We start from the raw sequence: 19,591 nt of genomic DNA, 5'->3' as shown, positions 1-19,591 counted from the left end.
CCTTCTTATAAGTGGACAAAGGCATTGACTAGTGTTACTACATAGTATAAGGCTAACCTTCTAAATCTTTCTTACTAAAGACATAATGAAAAAACAATATATCGTATTGCCCATAACCCTGACAGCTAGTGGACACCGGATTTATTCTCAGTATAAATTCACAATCTTACATATAATACCATGATCGATTAACAGATAATATATGTCAATGTTACATGAAATGGAAAAAATCCAAATGGGTCCAATTAATAACCAATTAAAAGGGAACGAACCTCTGTCACAGGCGACTTTGCCGGCCAGGAAAAACCTTGAAAACTATTGATATTAAACAGAAATTGCAAACCTGTGTCCAGAACCCATGCAAACAGAAACTTGACACAGTTTGTCGGGTAGAGAGTGACTTTAACAGAAAAATTTTCTCGCATTTTCTAATAGAACATGTGACCAAAAACTAAAATATTCCTATGCAACGTTTATACAAGTATTTCCCGCTATTCTACGAACCTCGGGAAATTTTAATTACAACTTATGTGTTCATTTATAATTATATATTTACAAAAAAAAGTATTTAACTTACTTGAGAAGATACTTGAATATTTTTTCACTGGGAGGAAAAGCACTGAGACAGGCTGCCATCAATGTCCATCCTCTGTCAAGGGCAGTAACTCTTTGATTGTTCCAAATCTGATTGGCTATCTGGCTGTAGATCTCATCTCTGATGTGCTCATTTTGTAAACCCTGTAGAAGGAAAAAATCAAAACTATTAAAAAAGTATCATAACAAAGATTTGATCAATTACAAATGAAAACACTCTATTTAGCTCATGTTAGTTACATTAAAACCTTTCTCAAGGTAAACTTTCCTTTTCCTACCACATTACTTACCATTTGTACTATGTAGTCAGCCAAAGCCTTCTCTTTCTTGGTGCTCAAAGTCTGGTCATTCATGTAGCGTAAGATCTGCAGACAGTACAAATAAAGTTCATTCACATAATATATAATTTAAAACATAAATTTATGTAAAATAAAAAACAAAAAAAAATAACATAAAATTTAAAATAAAATAGCAGTAAGGTTTTCTTACATATATTTTTTCTTTTCTTCGTACAAAAGAGGCTGCCATGCATGCCGGTCAAACAGATTCAATAAATTTTTAAGCCTATCTGTTGTTATACTAAAGTTGTTAGGAACCTGATCTGCTGAAACCCTCGGAACCAAAAAGTCATTGTTACTAAAAGGTGATCACCATATTAAGGGATTTCTGAGAAAGTCTATTCTGTGCATTCTGTTTGCTTATATTATATCATATATTCATTAGTATAATGGACAATATCCTCAGTAATAACTGAATGAGCATATTTTTTTTTTTGGTTACTAACGAAGTGTAGACTAACCAATTTAAAGACGGAAGTTGCCTGTCTTGCATTCTCCTCTCCAGTAACATAGGTTGTTAGGGGTGATTTGATGGGTTCAAAGGTAACACCCCAATTCTGATCCTATAATTAAAAGAAAAGAGTTTGAATTTCTAAAAAAAGAAAATTTCAAGTATATGAAAAATTGCTTGTACAACCGATACTGAAGTTAAAAAGTGGTGGTGATGATTGTAAACACTCTGGTAGGGGGTTACAAATCATAATTGAGACAACATTTCATATGCACCAAGAATAAATTCTCTCATTGTTTTTACATTACTATATCTGATCATAAAAACTATAAATTGATGAGCAATTAAAATCATAATTAAACATTAAGATAAAAATTATTGTCCTTAATATGAAAGAATGTGGCTTTTGTTATCAGATTATGTGGTTGACCAATGGAAGTTTCCGATTGCTATCTTGACATTTAGCGACATTATGGAGTCATGGCCTGTCCTTTCCTATATCTGTTATGGTATCAGTTAATTGTTGATCAGATAATCCTATTAATACACTCAATGTCTCAAATTCAGCCTTGACTTTTCATACTTGTTTACGTCTGGAATGTCAAGGCAGCTTTCAAATACAACTTTGCCTTTATCAAGAAAAAAACTGTTGAAAAAGTTGCTGAGAAAAATGTAAAATTTGAACGTTCTTACATCATAAAATAAAAAGAACAAGCCAGAGAGATGTTGTTATTGCTTTTTCTGTATTCTTTTAAAAACTGCAAATGCAAAATATGCAGAGATATTCAGGTATGTTTAACCTGGCAAACCTGGGATAATAAAAACACTTCAATTTGGTCATTGTTTTCTCACCTTAAAGTAAATATTGGTAAACTTGCTGAATGGATAAGAGTTGATGTCCTCTGGAAGGTTGTATTTCAAATCTAAGGGAGTTACGTGGCCATCAATAGCTACTATCTGTCTGTCTGAGTGGATACATTGCCAGTCTTAAAATAAAAAGGTAGCATCATTCAATTAATTAAGTATTAAAAGCTGCAAAGAAAAAAAAAACATTACCTGACAATTTGAAGCAGCAAATATGCATTGGGTGCAGCAATATCAAGAACATGTGGCAGTTATAAAATAGTTAGAATAATATCAGAATTGTTTTTAAAATTAATAATCAGTGGTTTTGCCCTAACTCATTTAAAGTGTCCCATCCCCACATAGTTCAGAAGAAAAATATTGCTTTTCAGGAAAACAGATCAGCTTCAATCTTGTTTCAGGATTTGTACAAATTTAAAATACATTTAAAGGAAGAACATTCAGCAAAAACCAGTAAAATGACCCAAATAAAAATGACGATAACATACCATCAAGTTTGTTGTAAACAAATGCAAGCTGACCAGGAATATCCAGATTGGCAATCATTGCCATGGCCCTTGTTCTCCTCTCCTAAAATAGAACAACTAACAAGTTTTATTCCACAATGAAAAAAAGAATTTAAATGTTCATGTTCATCTTCAGCCATGATGTTGAAATCAGCACAAAAACAGAATCATAACACATCAGGGAACATTGCCACTATCTGTTAGTACATTTTGAAATAAGTAAAGAAAATAAAAACAAATTGATCAAAACTGTAAAAATGAAGTATATCTGAAAGAAGTGAAGGACTAAACCTATACATAAACATTTCAGAATAAAGCACAAAATGCCCATTCTTGAGCTGGCTGTCTCTATAACTTCCATTATATATATGTATATCATGCATCCAAACAGTAGAAATATTAAATAAAATACCAAAATTCTCTGAGGGACAAGGTTCACCATTTTGCTGCCTTGATCTATTGACACTTTAATAGAAAATAGTTGACTGAAATTCCTTTTCAATTTAAGAAATTTTTAAATGGTATTAAAAATATTATTTAGGTACATGAAGCATAACTTTACATTAGTATTCACAAAGCTTACCTTCAATGTTTACTTATTACATAAATAAACTGTTTTAAATTTAAATGGTTTTGTGGTAATTTTTATCCCATGTTCTTGAATACCCCACTGATGACATGCACCCCTTCAGACTTTATGACAGATTATTTTTCTTTGATACAACTTTTTTCCCATTATTATGTAAATACATGTAGAAAGTCAATGCCATTTACTGTGGTGCACATTTGATACAGTTTTAAAATTCAACTTCCTTGTCTCTTTTGACAAAAGAAACTGAAATATTGTGTATCTTATAATAAAATATGTGATGCATTAGGCTAGCTGTCTATATTCTAGACAGAAATCATTACATTTATGAAGTTGAATTAGGATTCATCCTGGCATTTAAGTAACTGAATATGAAAAAAGATGAGAAATAATGCTTAACTTTGTTGTTTATCCTTTCAGTTTTTACATGTTACTTCAAATTAGTTTAAATTGTGAGAAATAATGTTTAACTTTGTTGTTAATCTTTGCAATTTTACTTCAAATAAGTTTAAATTCAAATTCCCATTGAACTCAATACATAACATTCTGAAAAACCAATTAGTAACTACTGTTTTAATCACTGAGCTGTTAAACTGTAAATTTTAAGGCTTTTGTTGGATTTTATAGTACAAAATTACCTATACTTGTACATAGATTTTAGTTGTTTCAACCTCTTGTAACATTTTCACTTCAAGTAGTTCAATTGTTTTAACCTTAGGTCAGCCTATTTAAGTTTAAGGCGTCCAAGTCATCCCCTTGGGGTAGGTGACTGATAAATGACTGGTGTTTAGCCATGTTACAAAAAGCACAATATCAAGCAAGGAGAAAATGGTATTCCTTCTAAAGTATTGATCATTTGAACTCTTTTATACAGTATTTGTACTGTAAAAGTTGACCAAAGAAAATAATAGCCATATAGAAAATCAAATACTATAGAAACAACCATTCAGTATTCATTATAAATATACAATTATATAAAAGATGAAATTTAACCTTAAAAAGATTTACCCAGAAGAATTTATCTCTATGTTCTCTATTTATGTTTATAAAACCTGATATATTAAAAGCCTATAAATTACAGGAATAGAAGAGGAAGAATGTTCTAAAATGTCTGAAATCTGATAATAAAGTAACTTAGAAAAATTGTTTATGTCAAAAAGCTGAAGATTCAAGTCAATTTTGGATACAGAAAATGAAAAGTAGTATCTCAAGCTATCCAACATAGTTCATTCATTGACAAAAACACAATAAGGAAATGCAAGATTTGTCTCCCCTTGCCATGTAAACAAATTAACATGAATTTGTAAGTTCTTATGACCTTTGACTGGGATTTTAGTGATCAATTTAACATAAAGTCTTAATTGTAGTAGATTGTAAGTAAAAATGTCACTACATGTTTTTGTATTATGATGTCATAACTTATGATCAATATTACATGTACAACATAGAGATTATCTATGAAAATTTGGTCAATGGAGGAACTGATGGTAGCTTTACAGAATTCAAGTTACAACTTAGTTGGAGAAAGAAATAAATTTATCGTGGATGGATAGTGATAAAAACTGAAGGAAGTGGTGGAAAAGAAACTTTATGGCTCTGATCAGAAAATCCAACTGTTCATATTTTTTAATGGCGAAAAGCATTGTTTTTTTTCCTAATAAATATATGGTTTTCCCAAAGTACATTGTAATTCAGATCAAAGACATAGAAGATTCTGTTTATATTTGACAAATTAAATAATTTGCTAAAAAAAATCTTGAAGATTCATATGAAATAAATATCCCTTTTCAATAAAAATTCACTTCACATGAATTTATATAAACATACCAAAAATTCAAATTTTAGCACAATTTCAAAACATATTTGTTCAATTTATGTGATTATCATATGAAACTTATTTGAAAACAATGTAGCAATATATTTGCTGCATATTATTGTATAAAATGAAATGAAAATGTACATACAGTGAGAAAATAAAGAATATGTTCCAGTAAACTCATTCAGTGCAACAGCAAAGATTTTTGGTATTAAGCCATTTTCAAAGAGAAGAATATTGTAGCTTTAGATCACATTCTAGCAAATGTGAAATGATGGAGAAAGAAAACAAATAAATGAAGATACCATTTTTATCATTCCATAATTGATAAATTAGTTTTCAAACTGAGGTTTCCAAAACTGGACTATGACCGATAAACGACCTTTAACTTTGGTCTGTATGATACCTTATTGTACATAAAAATACTGAAAAAAAAGTTCTAAGTAAAAAATTATCATAAAAACAAATATAAGATTGACAGATAATGACAGTTATAAATTCCTGTAACATGTCTATCTGTAAATTTGATTGACAGACGTGCAATAACTCTAGTTTGTTAATGTCTACACTGTCCATTACATTCATTTTATTTGATATAAATCTTGTTAAGTTAATTAATATCAATATTGAGGGCAAAACGAAAGCCTAAATCACCCAAGTCATGTGAATTATGTAAGCTGTACAAAGAAAAGCTGTAAAATGTGAAGTTGTCCTGCTAAGTACACCCCCCACTAACTACAAGAGGTTGAAAACAGATAGTAACTATGATACCATTTTATATAAAGCCACATACAAAATTTGGAATTAATCCATTCATTGGGAGTTGAGATAATTTGGATTAAGTAAGGATGGAGGGACAGAAGAATGGACAGACCAGGTTATACCAATATAGAGCACATGTATAATATTACAGATTTTCCATATTACTGTGAAATTAAATTTTTGTGATCACCCTGTCATTAGAAGTTGGTTTGTTTTTCATGCCTTAAACTGATTTAATTTTTACAAATTAAATGAAAGTTTTATGTTTTATGAAGAATTCAAATTCATGGTTTGACAGACCCACAAAAAAAGTCATTAACGGAACATTAAACGATACATTGCCACATTATGGTAAAAAAAAAAAGGGAGATGGCAAAATGTTCAAGTTATCGTATGTAAAGGAAAGTTAATAGACACCGATGACGACAACAAGGACAGGGGAATACCATTATATGACTGAATAATTTTTTTTGTATTTGTATAAAAATGGATACAAATATAAATGGAAGGTAAAATTAAATTATATTAGCCTTAAATGGTCAAAAATTTATAACAAAACATTAATTAGTAGAGACCATTTTGAACATTACATGTTCCTATGTAGAATACAGGTCAATTTCAAAAGTTCCTAAAATAAAATAATTAGTTTAGAGGAAACTGCATCTATTGTAATAAGATATAGTAAAAAATAAATATGTAATAAGAAAAACCTATCGGTTAATACCTGAATACATACAAGTAACAAATGATATAAGGAGAATGAAAGTAAAGTGAATATGTTAAACAGCCCCACCCATACTGGTATGCAAATTGTTGGCTTAAGGCCATCCATTGGTTTTCACTGAATGACGAGGAAACCCTCACACCTCAGGGCAAGCTGCAGCTGGCCCCAAAACAATATTAAACACAGGTACAACGAAATAATTACCCATATATACTCCAGTAAACAATGCATATACACTTCAGAAAACTACATGCCTTACAGCTAGAGCTTTTAATATTGTATTGACATAATGCCATGAACAATCTATTTTCCAATACTTAGCTATTAAAAATAATGATAGATAAACAATGTAATGGTTTCCTGTATTATATTCTTATTACAAGTATTGGATGAATCTGATAAAAAAAGATAGATCTAAATCTAAATGGGTGTGCTAGAAGTTATAGCTTATGACTACAAAACTAATGTGATGCATAAGTTATATTGACTTCATGAAGTAAAATTAATGGAAATAGGGTTAAAATAATTTTGAAAACCTAGCATTGGAAAACCAAAGACAAAACAGATTAGAAAAGTGTGAGCAATGCTCACTCTGTGATACACCTGTTCCCTCGGAACCATATAGGAAATCCCATAAAAGTTATTCAGATGGAAAAATCCCCCCAAAAAAAGAGCAAAATGGCATAATGTGATACGAACAGTGTGAAAGTTTCATCAAATTCCATGCAGAGGCTTGAGAAGACTTGCTGATTAGAACTGGTGACAGGCTAACAAACAAACAACAAAATGGATGAGCTGTTTGGGAGGAGTCGTGCTTACAAAGTTTTCACATGTAAAACTCTTCAGCTGGATTATCTTCCCTTAGAGTGCCCCGACATTATTTTGCTTCTTGTACATTTACATAATGTCTTTATTTACATGTCATGTAGACTGATGGTAAGACAGACAGACAGACAGATTCCTATATGCCCTGTAACTTTTGTTTATAATGAAACATTTTTTGTTATATTGAATGTTACAGACAAATACAGTTACCCTTTCTACACAGACCTACGATATAGTACAAAGGAAAGCATACACATGTATGAAAAAAATCAGCTTTTAAGTGCCATAAAAATGACTGCAGTAGCATTCCAATGTTTGTAACATTTGCTTTCTTAACCAAAGATTTCTTATTATGTTCAGGCTAGAAACTTTGACAAGCAAGGCCCAGTAAACCTATCATAATTATGCTTTGATGGACAATAGAGACAAGGCAATGTGGTCCTCTGATGGACAGTAGAGACAAGGCAATGTGGTCCTCTGATGGACTGTTGTCTCAATAGTAGTTATAAGTAACTTCAAAGAGACTAAGTTTATACATAAATCATTTGTAAGGTGTTACTGTAAGGTATATGTGACCGATTTTCTAATACTTAAATGTGTTAAACAAGGCCATTAACAAGAAAATACATATTCATGTTATACCTGTAACAAAAAAACTGTTATTAGATCCAGATTTTTTGATTTATGATGGAAAATTAAAGGGTTTTTAGATTTCCATAAAAGAAAAAAGATGGATAAGGTTGTACTATGAAAGACTAAGATAGCAACATGTAAGACACAATAGTAGTATAACTGGCTTCTATACAAGGAATTACAAATCTAACTTTACCTTTTCTTCTTTTTCCTTTCTTAGTTCCTGCTCTCTTCTCTCTTTTTCTTTCCTTTCTCTTTCTAATTTCTCCCGTATTTCCTGTAAGAAATAAAACCTGATTTCTGCAGCACATGATGATGCTTCGCTAGAAGCATATTCAGTATCCAATGAATCAAAGCCTGTTTGCATTAACATCATATGATATTTCTTAAATTTTGGCACTAAAGAGATTAAAATATGTCATAAATATAATTATTCAGGAGTCCAGCATTGATACATATGTATTTGGGAGATAATATTGTCATTCATCAATAGATTGGAACCTCCATCCATCACATCACCTCAAAACATACAGGGACCCAGACAAAACAATGTGAAATTAATGAAGCGGAACAATTTGTCAATCAAAGAAATACAATGTAATATCGACAGCCAATTATATCATAACAAGTACAAATTACCTGAGTGATTGATTACACTCATTTCTATCAATGAAAAAGTAATTACTATTTTGATTTACAAATAATAAATCTTATTTTTAATTCTAGGTAAAGTTTTATTGACTAAAATGGAAGGAATAGCAACCAGATAATATGGTTAGGCTAGGGTGTATAATATTTTGATGAAATGATTAATATTTGATATCTCTTGCTAACCACGTCTTTAGCCTCAGGTCACCAATGGGTGGAAAAGACAAGTTCATTTAACAAGACATATGATATATATTAACTTGGACCAATGGTCTCATCAACACCAACTTTACAAGGTTTAGTGATATCTATTTCAAGGTGTTAGAATGATTTATCCTGTCTTAAAGAAAAAAATGTAATAGACTTGATGAGATGAACACCATAAATTCAAGTTAAACAGTATTTCAAGGGAGAAATTCAATTATTACAGAGGTTATATATATTATAGTAGTTAATTCATTATAGGGGTTGAATGTAGAACTGCACAGACTTCGCAATTGGTACATGTAACTAGTGTTCCTTATCAAGTAGTGTGGCTTTAGGCATAACAAAGTATCATGCAGTGACGTGATAAAATGTGGGGACATCAAATGCATCATAAAAAACAAAGACAAAAACAAAAACAACAAGCAAATGATGACCTATCATAGTTTTCCACACAAAACATTGTCAGACCTTAGCCATAAAATATATTTGTTGAAAATTTAATTGGTCATCTGAGGTAGTTGGTAGATTTCCATTAAATCTTTCCTTTAACAAAGGGCTGCTGGATGGAAGTCTTCATGGTAAACTTTTTGATCCACAAGCCCAAACAATATTTAGAAGAATTTTTCATACAGATGTTATTGGTCTTGAATGGAAAATTTATTGGCCCACCAGTAAATGGCCCAACAACATTTTCACAGGCTTAAGATTACTGGTTCATCATGAAGATTGGGTGGAGGATTTCATTTTTTTGTGATTTAAATTAAGAGCAAAAGCAATTTTATAAAAGTAGAGTAAGCTGAACATGTGAAAACAGATACCCAACATTCCATCTTCTGAGATGGAAAAGGACCATAACTCTTAAAGGATAAACACAATATGCATCATAATCATATTTGACCTGTATGTTATGGTTCACAACCTTACGTCATAGTTCAAAAAGAGATTTGGTTGAGCACCCATTGTTCTTACATTATCATCCTGAAATCATATGTATGATGGACAGACAGACAGACAATTTGACATGTGGATCATCATATTAAATTAATTAATTTTGTAATTGTGCATTTATATCAAAAGATAATATAAGTAATTTGAAAAAAATATTTAAAACTCATTTTACTTAAAATTTGAATACATGTATTAAAATGCATAAAAGTAAATAAAATAATGTTAAATTTGCTCAGCCAATCAAAAGACAGAAAACGTCACTAGTGACCCAGGGTTATATTTGAGAGAAACTTGTGGAATGAAAATATTACCCAAGCTTCCAAGTTATGTATGGCTTAACAATAATTGAACATACATATGAACAACTATGAGTCAAGTCTGGATCAGATAAAAAAAGGTTTCTATTAATTAACAAAGAATAACAAAGGAGGTCCTTCCTACCAGACATATAGTATAAGTTATTATAAACCTTTTATAAGCACAAGAGGTTTGGACAAACAGACAGTAGTACACTATGATACAACCCATGACAAATCTGAGGCAGCAATTGTTAATAAGGAACAGGAACTGAAAAATGAAGTTATACTGGCCTGATGCAATAATTTAATGAAGTTATACTGGCCTGATGTAACAGTTTTATCATCAAAAATTGTGACCGAAACTTTACAGAGAAACACAAGCAAATGACTTTTACAATAAAAACATAAAACACTGTTGATTACAAGGCTAGCAAAGGATTGTTTAATACTTCTGATTATGTTGAAGAGGTAAATGTAGCTTCTACCATTAATGAATAAATTACCGGGAAAATAGACATGGAGTTGCATGCTTTGTCATGCTAAGTGTACACAACTCATACAGGAAATTGATTTTTGACAGCGAGCAAAATCTACCAATATAAGGCCATACACCAAAGAAGTTGGTTTCGGTAATGGCAAAATTTAGCCTAAAAAGCAGTCAACATGAAGAAAATTTTATGATGTTTCTCCAACTCTTTAATGTGTTTATATAGCTGATTTAATTGGTTTATAATATTAATTTGAACATAAATACGCTTCAAACTTGGTAGAAATTGGAAAATCTGTTAAAAAGGCTGGAAAACACAAGATTTTGTGCAGTTTTTCACTCCTTAAACAATGGCCATATGCACGTTCATTCTCATGCTTCATATATTTTATCAATCCATCCATTGGGAGTCAAAATTTAGGCAGACAGACGTGATTCAGATAAACAACACATTTATTGAGTTGGCGTATAATGATACTCAGAGATAAAGACATCTTTTAAAAAAATTGAACTAACCTTTCGATAGTATCTACGCTGTCGATACATGCGGTACTTAGCCTGGAACTTAACGATTCCATTTTTCACTGCAAGGAACCTCTTCCTGTAATCACAAAAATGAAGAAGTCAGAGGTTTGGAGTTAACAAAAACATCCTAACCTAAGGAATTGATTCTAGCAACATTCACCATTACTTTGAATTAAACAGAAAACTTTCTAACCTCAGGCAGTGTTTCTAGCAAGTTAAGATTTACCAATAGTTCAAAGCAAGTCTGATTCCTCCGTACTGACACAATGTAAACACTGCCCAAGAGCACTGGCCGAATTTTTAAGAGATATTATTTTTCTCTATAAAAGCTTTGTGAGGTGATCCATTTAACTTCTAAAACTTTGTTCGAGGCAACACTTGACATTAGTATTCAGAGCTTCATTTATCACATATATTCTGTAATAAATTGTAAGCTAATAACTATTGTTAGATGCATCTTGGCATTTTATTTTTATTGTGTTTAAATGTCTTGCACTTACAAGTTATACCATTAACTTAATGAAGTGAACAAATCAGAAAAAAAAATCAGAAAGAAAGATTGAAGTTTAAACTGTTTTATCCCAATATCAAACCATATTTAAAGGGAAAAAAGACTGAAAACTTTATTGTCAGAACTTCTTAACTTGACAAGGATAAAAATTTATCTTCCATTTTCACAGAGAAAACAATGGATTTGTAGATTTATATCATAAAGAAACAATGACAGAGATATAAATTACAGATTAGAGGTATCATACATTTTGCTTTAGTTGTCAAAATTGATAAGCTCAAATTTTCTGAATTCAATACAGTTATTATATTACATTTTTCTGAGAAAAAAAAATCTTTTGTTTTGATATGGGTAAAAGGTTTTGTATTTTTACTATGCCAATAACAAAATGAACATGATTAGAAGTTACCTATGATCAAAACTACAAAAACTTGTTCCAGCAACATGGTGGTGTAATATGTACATCTATATTTCATTAAAGGAAGAGGCAATTTGCCTGTCTGTTCAAGAAGAGTATGCAATCATCCACTAAGTCTATTACTGAGAAATTTTGACAACGGCTGAAACTAGATAAACTATGAGCAAGCTCGTAAAGAGTGCCATCCCTTCAGTTGAATTGTCTTCCTTTGGGAATCCTCTGTCAGTAATTATAATCCTCCATGTCCATTTATCATGATGCAAACCCTTTCTTTATAATTTCATTAAAAAACCCTAAAGTGGTTAAAATGGAGTTGCCCTTACAATGCTTTAACAAGTGAAACATCTCCACTCAGTGCCATTCAACAGTAATTATATGTTTTCATGCATATGCAATGCCCAACTTTCCAACAAAATTTTATCAAAATCCCTTGAGCAGTTGAGGAGAAATCATACTACAAGAAATGTGAACAGTAAACAAATGAACAGACAAACAGGCTAATTCCTATGTATATCTTGTTGTGACAGTAATTTATTTTGTTAACTATTTATGGAAGAATGGGCACAGTTAATGTATGACCATCAATTAAAGTAAAAAAAAGAGTTTATTCATAGTAAACATATTGATATGGACATTTACGCTTGATATTACCTGAATGTCTGATGGGGATTAAGAAAGCCAAGATCACAGAGATGTATCTATTTCCTTGAAGCCAATGTTTACAGGGTACAAATGAAAATAACAAGTACATTAAATTGTATACTTAAAATATCTGTCCATATTTTTATTATCATCTTTTAACAGGTGCTTTAAACATTGGAATGTCAGTTATGCTTTTAAACGTTTTTTTTCTGCCCAAATATATAGTTATATAACTGAAGCATGGTGTGCACTTTAATGTAAATGAATTCATTAGCCATTTAAGCGACCATAGACTTTAAGTGAAAATTTTTCATCATGAAAGATTTCATCAGCTCCTTAACAGCTAATTACAACACAGTATTCACTTAAAAAGTTAACATGCATTTGCAAATTAAAAATTATAAAATCAGAATTTTGTTTAAATGTGATGGAATATGGCTTAGTTCATGGATTCATTCAAATTAGGTAGTACCAATTAGTTCATTAATAAGAAGCCTAGTTTATTGAAAGCCACTGACTACCCAAGATTAATTGGGGGGATTATCGAAATGGTGTATTTGGAAAAAATATTGTTTTCAATATTCTAGTCAAATGTTTCAAAACTCACTTAATGACACAATCCTGCTTAAGTTAGATTATCTCCCTTTCAGAGAACCTGGCAATGATTATTTAGCTTCATACACAAAACATTTAATGCCTACATATTAAGTTTCATCAAAATCCATCAAACAATTTAGGAAGAGTTGCACATACAAGGAACATAGATAAACAGATGGACAGACAAGAATATTTCTATTAATGTGTATCCCCAATATATGGCTGAAGAGGAACTATACAAAAATACATTTATAATTGAGTTAAAATTATTTTATATCAGGACGAGGTTCTCACAACAGACAGACAAAAACTGAAGATACATATCTACATGACACCTTTCACTATGCCTCCATATTGAGGGAAATTAAAAAAAAAAACAAAAAGAAAATGTAACACTTAAATACTTTACCTTTCCCTCCACCTGAGCAGAGCCGCCTGTATTTTCCTTGTAGATTCTAGTGTACGTAAGAATGTTCTTCTAGCCAGGAAAGTCCTGATTGATTTTTGTAGTATCAAAACAGAATCTAACTTGATCTTTCCACATACTTCATCAAGTCTCTGTTCAAAAGTTTCCTTCATGAACACCTAAAACATCAATTATTTATGAATTTATTTTGGCTTCAAAGTTCAGTAGAAATAATAGAACAACAGCGATTCTGTTTACAATGGACGATGAAGCAATCATTAACATCAACATACTCTACTCCCATTGTTTTGATGTTTTTCCTTGTGTACCAAATAAAAAGAAAACAGAGATACAAACTCAAAGTAAAAATTTACTTCATAAATTTTTTATTTTTGGTTTACAAAAGTATTCAATCTGACCACTTGGTAGTTAATTATATATATCGGTGATCTGATAGAGGAAAGGAAGGTCATTTATTTTTTCATATATTTTTAAAAAAAGTATCCAATATGAAACAAAACAATGTTACCTTTGTTGCCCCAAGTCTGTACTGGTCAATAAAAGCAGTGCCCTGTGTCTTCAATATCGTGGCACAAACATCATTAGGCAGAAGATGGGTGCTTATCTTCTGTCCTTGTAACAAGAACCTATACCTGTTGTCAAAACAAAAAAAATTATATCTGATTCTTCAGATTAATAAAGTATATTAGCAGTACACAGTTTCCTATTTTTTTTTTTTACTAACTGATCTGAAGTTAATTGATTTGATTGCTAAATAATTCAGTGCATTTTAAACTTTACCCTTTCCACATTGATTATTAGTGTATATGACTTGACTATAAACAATGACTACACCTTTTTTTCTTATTTGGAAAGAATGCATTGTCATAGTCAATTGTGGCAAAAAAAAAAAATAAATACAGCTACCTCAGTTTAAGAAATCAGAAGAAAAAGTTTTTGGTATGATTGCTATTAATATCAAAAGCTGAATTACTGCAAACACGTACTAAGTGCTAAGCAAACAGTGTACAAAATAAAGTGGTGCAGGTGGGACTGGCTTCTGAGTATGGACATTTAAAATACAAATTAATAGAGGATTGTGTCTTGTTTTATATCCATCACCACTATAAAAAAAAAACCCTAAAGCAAATCCCTGATCATATTCAAAGATAAATCCCCGATCATATTCAAAGATAACAATTTTGATTAGTGTTTATTCCAAACTTATTGCTATATTTTTATTATTGTGAGAAATGGGACTTAGAAGCATTAGCAATGACTGTAATTCCTTTCAACATGAATGATGTATTTCATTGAAAATTGCAAATTCAGAACAATAACAGTACAGAGAATATGAAAAAACATTTTGTAACAAAGGACAAATATTGCTTAATTCAGGCTTCTGATAGTCCCATCTATCAATGAAGGCAGAGAATCTGACTCTGACTGGGCAAGGCTGGGGAATCACCTACCAATGCAGGCAGGGAATCTGACTGTGATTGGGCAAGGCTGGAGAATCACCTACCAATGAAGGCAGGGAACCTGACTCTGATTGGGCAAGGCTGGGAAATCACCTACCAATGAAGGCAGGGAATCTGACTCCGATTGGGCAAGGCAGGGGAATCACCTACCAATGATGGCAGAGAATCTGACTCTGACTGGGCAAGGCTGGGGAATCACCTACCAATGAAGGCAGAGAATCTGACTCTGACTGGGCAAGGCAGGGGAATCACCTACCAATGAAGGCAGGGAATCTGACCCTAATTGGGCAAGGTGGGGGACAATAAGTAATATTCTCATCTATCAATGAAGGCAGGGGATCTGACTTTCATTGGGCAAGGTGATGGAGTAAGTATTAGTCTCACCTATCAATGAAGGCAGGGAATCTGACCCTAATTGGGTAACCCATCTTCCTAATTTTAATAGTCTCCAACATTCCAGTGTATCTCAGCTGATCTAACACTACTGTAGATTCAAAGACCATTGGGGCTTTGTGGTTGTTGGGCTTCAGACACCTCACAAAAAATGGGTTACACCTAAAATGTAGAAATGACAATGTGAGATAATCAACACTTGATCAACTCATTTTTTATGTCAAATCATAGTTTCTCTCTCTCTCTCTCTCTCTCACAAAATCAATTAATGAAATGTTAACAGATAATATACTAGTTACATCATAACAATGGAAAAAAAACTGGAAAAAACATTCAGAATAAGACAAATGTTAAACTCTAAAAAAATGACATACTTTCTTGGTAAAGACATTGCCTTTTGTGGTTCATCAATGAACTTTTCATGGCTTTTTATACTTTAACATTTCTTTACTACAATTATCATTCATAAGCAAATAAAGAATGCATAAATTGTCCATACACTTTCAAGAATTCATGTTTCTTTTCTCAAGATGTATTTTTAAGAAACAGGACATAATTTGATAACTAATTTGTCCACACTTACTTAGACATACTGTCAATCAGTGACAACAAAGATTCTGTGAAGCCAGCTGCCACTGTAGGTGTTCTGGGTTTTACAGTAACATATCTTCCTGTAGTTTTACTTAATGTTTTAGTTATAAATCGATCTCTCATTTCCTTAAACATCTGGGCTATAGTCTGTAAACAAAACATTTCTTTTTTTATTTCAAAAATATAAGCAGAGTTCATATAGCTTAGTAAGTTGAAACACTATCTTGTTCCTCTACTATTTCATCAAGTTCTATAATTATGGATGAAACCTAATGTCATCCCATAAGAAGGGACATAACTCTGTTCATTTGTGGTTTACTTTGATCAGTGACTTTGGATCTACACATTAAAATACCGGTAATTATTCAAAATTTTCCTGCATTTTAAAAGTTACTGCTTTATTTTCCCACAGTTTATACTTAATACTTACCCTATTTTTGCTCTCACATAATAGTTCTACAACATCACTCCTCAGTGTATCTTTGTTTTTATCTAAAAATTGCTGAACCTGTCAACAATAGCATATAAATGTTATAGAAATAGTCCACATTGTCAACAATAGCATATAAATGTTATAGAAATAGTCCACATTGTCAACAATAGCATAGAAATGTTATAGAAATAGTCCACATTGTCAACAATAGCATATAAATGTTATAGAAATAGTCCACATTGTCAACAATAGCATATAAATGTTATAGAAATAGTCCACATTGTCAACAATAGCATATAAATGTTATAGAAATAGTCCACATTGTCAACAATAGCATATAAATGTTATAGAAATAGTCCACATTGTCAACAATAGCATAGAAATGTTATAGAAATAGTCCACATTGTCAACAATAGCATATAAATGTTATAGAAATAGTCCACATTGTCAACAATAGCATAGAAATGTTATAGAAATAGTCCACATTGTCAATGCCTATAGTTAATAAAAGAGTCAACAAATTACCATACATCTGTTCTAGGTCTAGTCAACCTAAATGTATACTTCACATTAACAAACATTTTAAATGTCCACAAATTAAAAAAAAAAACCCTCTACTCTTTATACCCTTTATTTCCGCTAGCCATGATGGAAATATAATTATAGTCTTTTAATATGCTTTTTCTCCTATGTATTTTTTTTTATTTTCCAATCTTATATTGATATTATATAGTTGTTTAGTATAAACACTCCTAAGGAATTGAATTTTCATGATTTGGTGAATCAGCTAAACCACAAACTGTAATTTCCAACAAAAAGTTGAATTTCAATTGCAACCAAAAAGTATCATCATAGTATCTTAGAGTCTAGAATATTTTGTGAAATCTGATAACAAATCATTTGACTTACATTATATTTGATTTTTCCTGCGTAGTGACGAACAAAAAATTCAGGATCTGACATCCTTGGTTTATCATATAACGGATTGTTTGCATGATGAAAATGACACTTTTCTAAAAATGAATTGTCTGTAGCTTGTGGGAAACTACACTCATCGTCCAAAATACACAATATACCAGCTGGTTTACTGGCTAGTAAGTCTATAACTGGTTGATTATCTTGGAATTCTATATGGCGCCAGTCTATATTCTCTTTAGAATATTCATTCTGTTCTATCCTAAATATGTGTTGATTAAAAAAGAACTGCATTGTCTCATTTGCATAGTTAATGTTAAGCTGCTCAAAACTGTTGGTATGGAAATCCTGAAATAGAAAATACCGATTACAATGTATTACTTTACTTTCACAATACTGAAGAAATACAAATCAAATTGCAGATATATTAGTAAAGTTTGTAGTATGGTTTGATATACCATCATATGGTAATTGATATAATGTTGACAGAATTAAACTTAATTGTATAGATAACTTACTGCTACAAGTTAAAGAACATACATTGCAAAAAAACTTTGATGATGACCTCCAATAGAAATTATTTATTGAAAAAAATATATGATAAATTTGTATCAGCAAATTCAAATCACTCAAAAATCATCGTGAATGACAATGAAATTAAGGTAATCTCAGCATATATAACAACTTCCTAAAAAGTAAAATATCTCAACAAATAACAGCTACCTATGATCCAAATATATATATAAAATAACACATACCTCAAATCCAAATATATCTAATAATGCCAGTGAAGATGATTTCTCTCTCTCTGATCGACATGTGATTAAGTTAATTCTCTCTACCAGCCATGTAAATAATCGACTGTACAGAGCTTTAGCAATGGCATCTCTGCAAGTTCAAAATTAGTAGCAATACAAATGTAGCTGATAACAATTGTTCAAAATATTTCTAATGCTTTCTATATTTTTCCTTTGTATTTATTTTCAAGTACAACACTATGTAATAGAAATGTCTGTATCTTACTCATTTGACATGAAAATTATATTTATATTATTACTGAGCCAAATATAGGCTTGACTTTCGTTAAGGAAAGTTTTAACATGATCAAAAAGAAAAGGCTGGATTTAGAGATCTAACTGATGATACCCAATTTATTGTTCAACAAAAAAGTTATTGACAGACAGACACAGACATAATTTGCCATGTTTGAAAAGATCATTATATGTTCATGAATATAGGTATTATCATTAAACATTACCTAGAATCCAGAGCCTGATCAATATTGTAAGGGGAGACTACTCTATCTCCTCTTGTTTCCTGTTAAAAGAAATAATTTTAAATTGTATAAATCACTCCTAAATAGCAGAAAATGATACATATATTTCGTATTAAAGTATTTAATTTGACTTTTTAATTTTTAATTCTTTCTAAATATATGTTATGGATACTCATCCAGACTTGTCAATGTTTGATTATTTCATAGCTTTTAATGTAACTGTATCTGGGTTATGAACAAATGCTTAAGAAATTACACTTCTAAATGTCACTTCCAAAAACCTTTATATTTAATTTTTTAAACATGGTTAAACTTACAGTGACTTTACTAGTCAGAGCCTGTTTCAGCCAGTCCTCCGACAATTGTAATAAATGTGATATCCACTTGATCTCTGCATCGTTGCCAAGCAACACAGTATCATGGGAAGAGTCATGCACTCTTTTAAAATATATATTTCCAATATGTAAAACGGCAGCTAGAATCTTGTTAATTGTTTCTTTCTCATTCCCTTCAAAGTTCAACACATGAAAAGCACCAGTCAACACACGATAGTTCTCAGCATCATCTCGTGTTGAAATGTCACAACTACCTCCCTGAAAGAATAAAATAAAATAAACAGTTTAACTCAAAACATCATTAAAAACTTGATGTTCGGCACTTAAAGCAACATCTGTAGGATTTTTTAAAGGTAAATCCTATGGAAATTTTTTCC

At 31.1% G+C, this 19,591-nt stretch overlaps 1 protein-coding gene across 9 annotated transcripts in view; it reads right to left on the bottom strand.

Moving 5' to 3' along the window:
* The window catches only part of LOC148619234 (unconventional myosin-XV-like), an 89,627-nt gene that overhangs the window by 35,345 nt on the left and 34,691 nt on the right, over window positions 1–19,591 (bottom strand). For all 9 annotated transcript variants that reach the window (XM_088578905.1, XM_088578908.1, XM_088578912.1 and 6 more), the window contains 16 exons: window positions 19,197–19,472; window positions 18,862–18,920; window positions 18,362–18,491; window positions 17,598–17,951; window positions 16,686–16,763; window positions 16,248–16,402; window positions 15,656–15,826; window positions 14,320–14,443; window positions 13,794–13,969; window positions 11,208–11,292; window positions 8,299–8,379; window positions 2,736–2,817; window positions 2,236–2,369; window positions 1,394–1,495; window positions 885–959; window positions 578–738 (listed from right to left, as the gene is read on the bottom strand). In XM_088578905.1, coding sequence (XP_088435031.1) covers window positions 578–738; window positions 885–959; window positions 1,394–1,495; window positions 2,236–2,369; window positions 2,736–2,817; window positions 8,299–8,379; window positions 11,208–11,292; window positions 13,794–13,969; window positions 14,320–14,443; window positions 15,656–15,826; window positions 16,248–16,402; window positions 16,686–16,763; window positions 17,598–17,951; window positions 18,362–18,491; window positions 18,862–18,920; window positions 19,197–19,472 — 2,243 coding nt within the window. The remainder of the gene's footprint in view (window positions 1–577; window positions 739–884; window positions 960–1,393; window positions 1,496–2,235; window positions 2,370–2,735; window positions 2,818–8,298; window positions 8,380–11,207; window positions 11,293–13,793; window positions 13,970–14,319; window positions 14,444–15,655; window positions 15,827–16,247; window positions 16,403–16,685; window positions 16,764–17,597; window positions 17,952–18,361; window positions 18,492–18,861; window positions 18,921–19,196; window positions 19,473–19,591) is intronic.

This window comes from Perna viridis, chromosome 4 (genome assembly GCF_037379345.1).
Source record: "Perna viridis isolate PV_CMFRI_1.1 ecotype Kerala chromosome 4, ASM3737934v1, whole genome shotgun sequence".
Taxonomy (NCBI): domain Eukaryota; kingdom Metazoa; phylum Mollusca; class Bivalvia; order Mytilida; family Mytilidae; genus Perna; species Perna viridis.
This window is presented reverse-complemented; position numbering and strand designations above follow the sequence as displayed.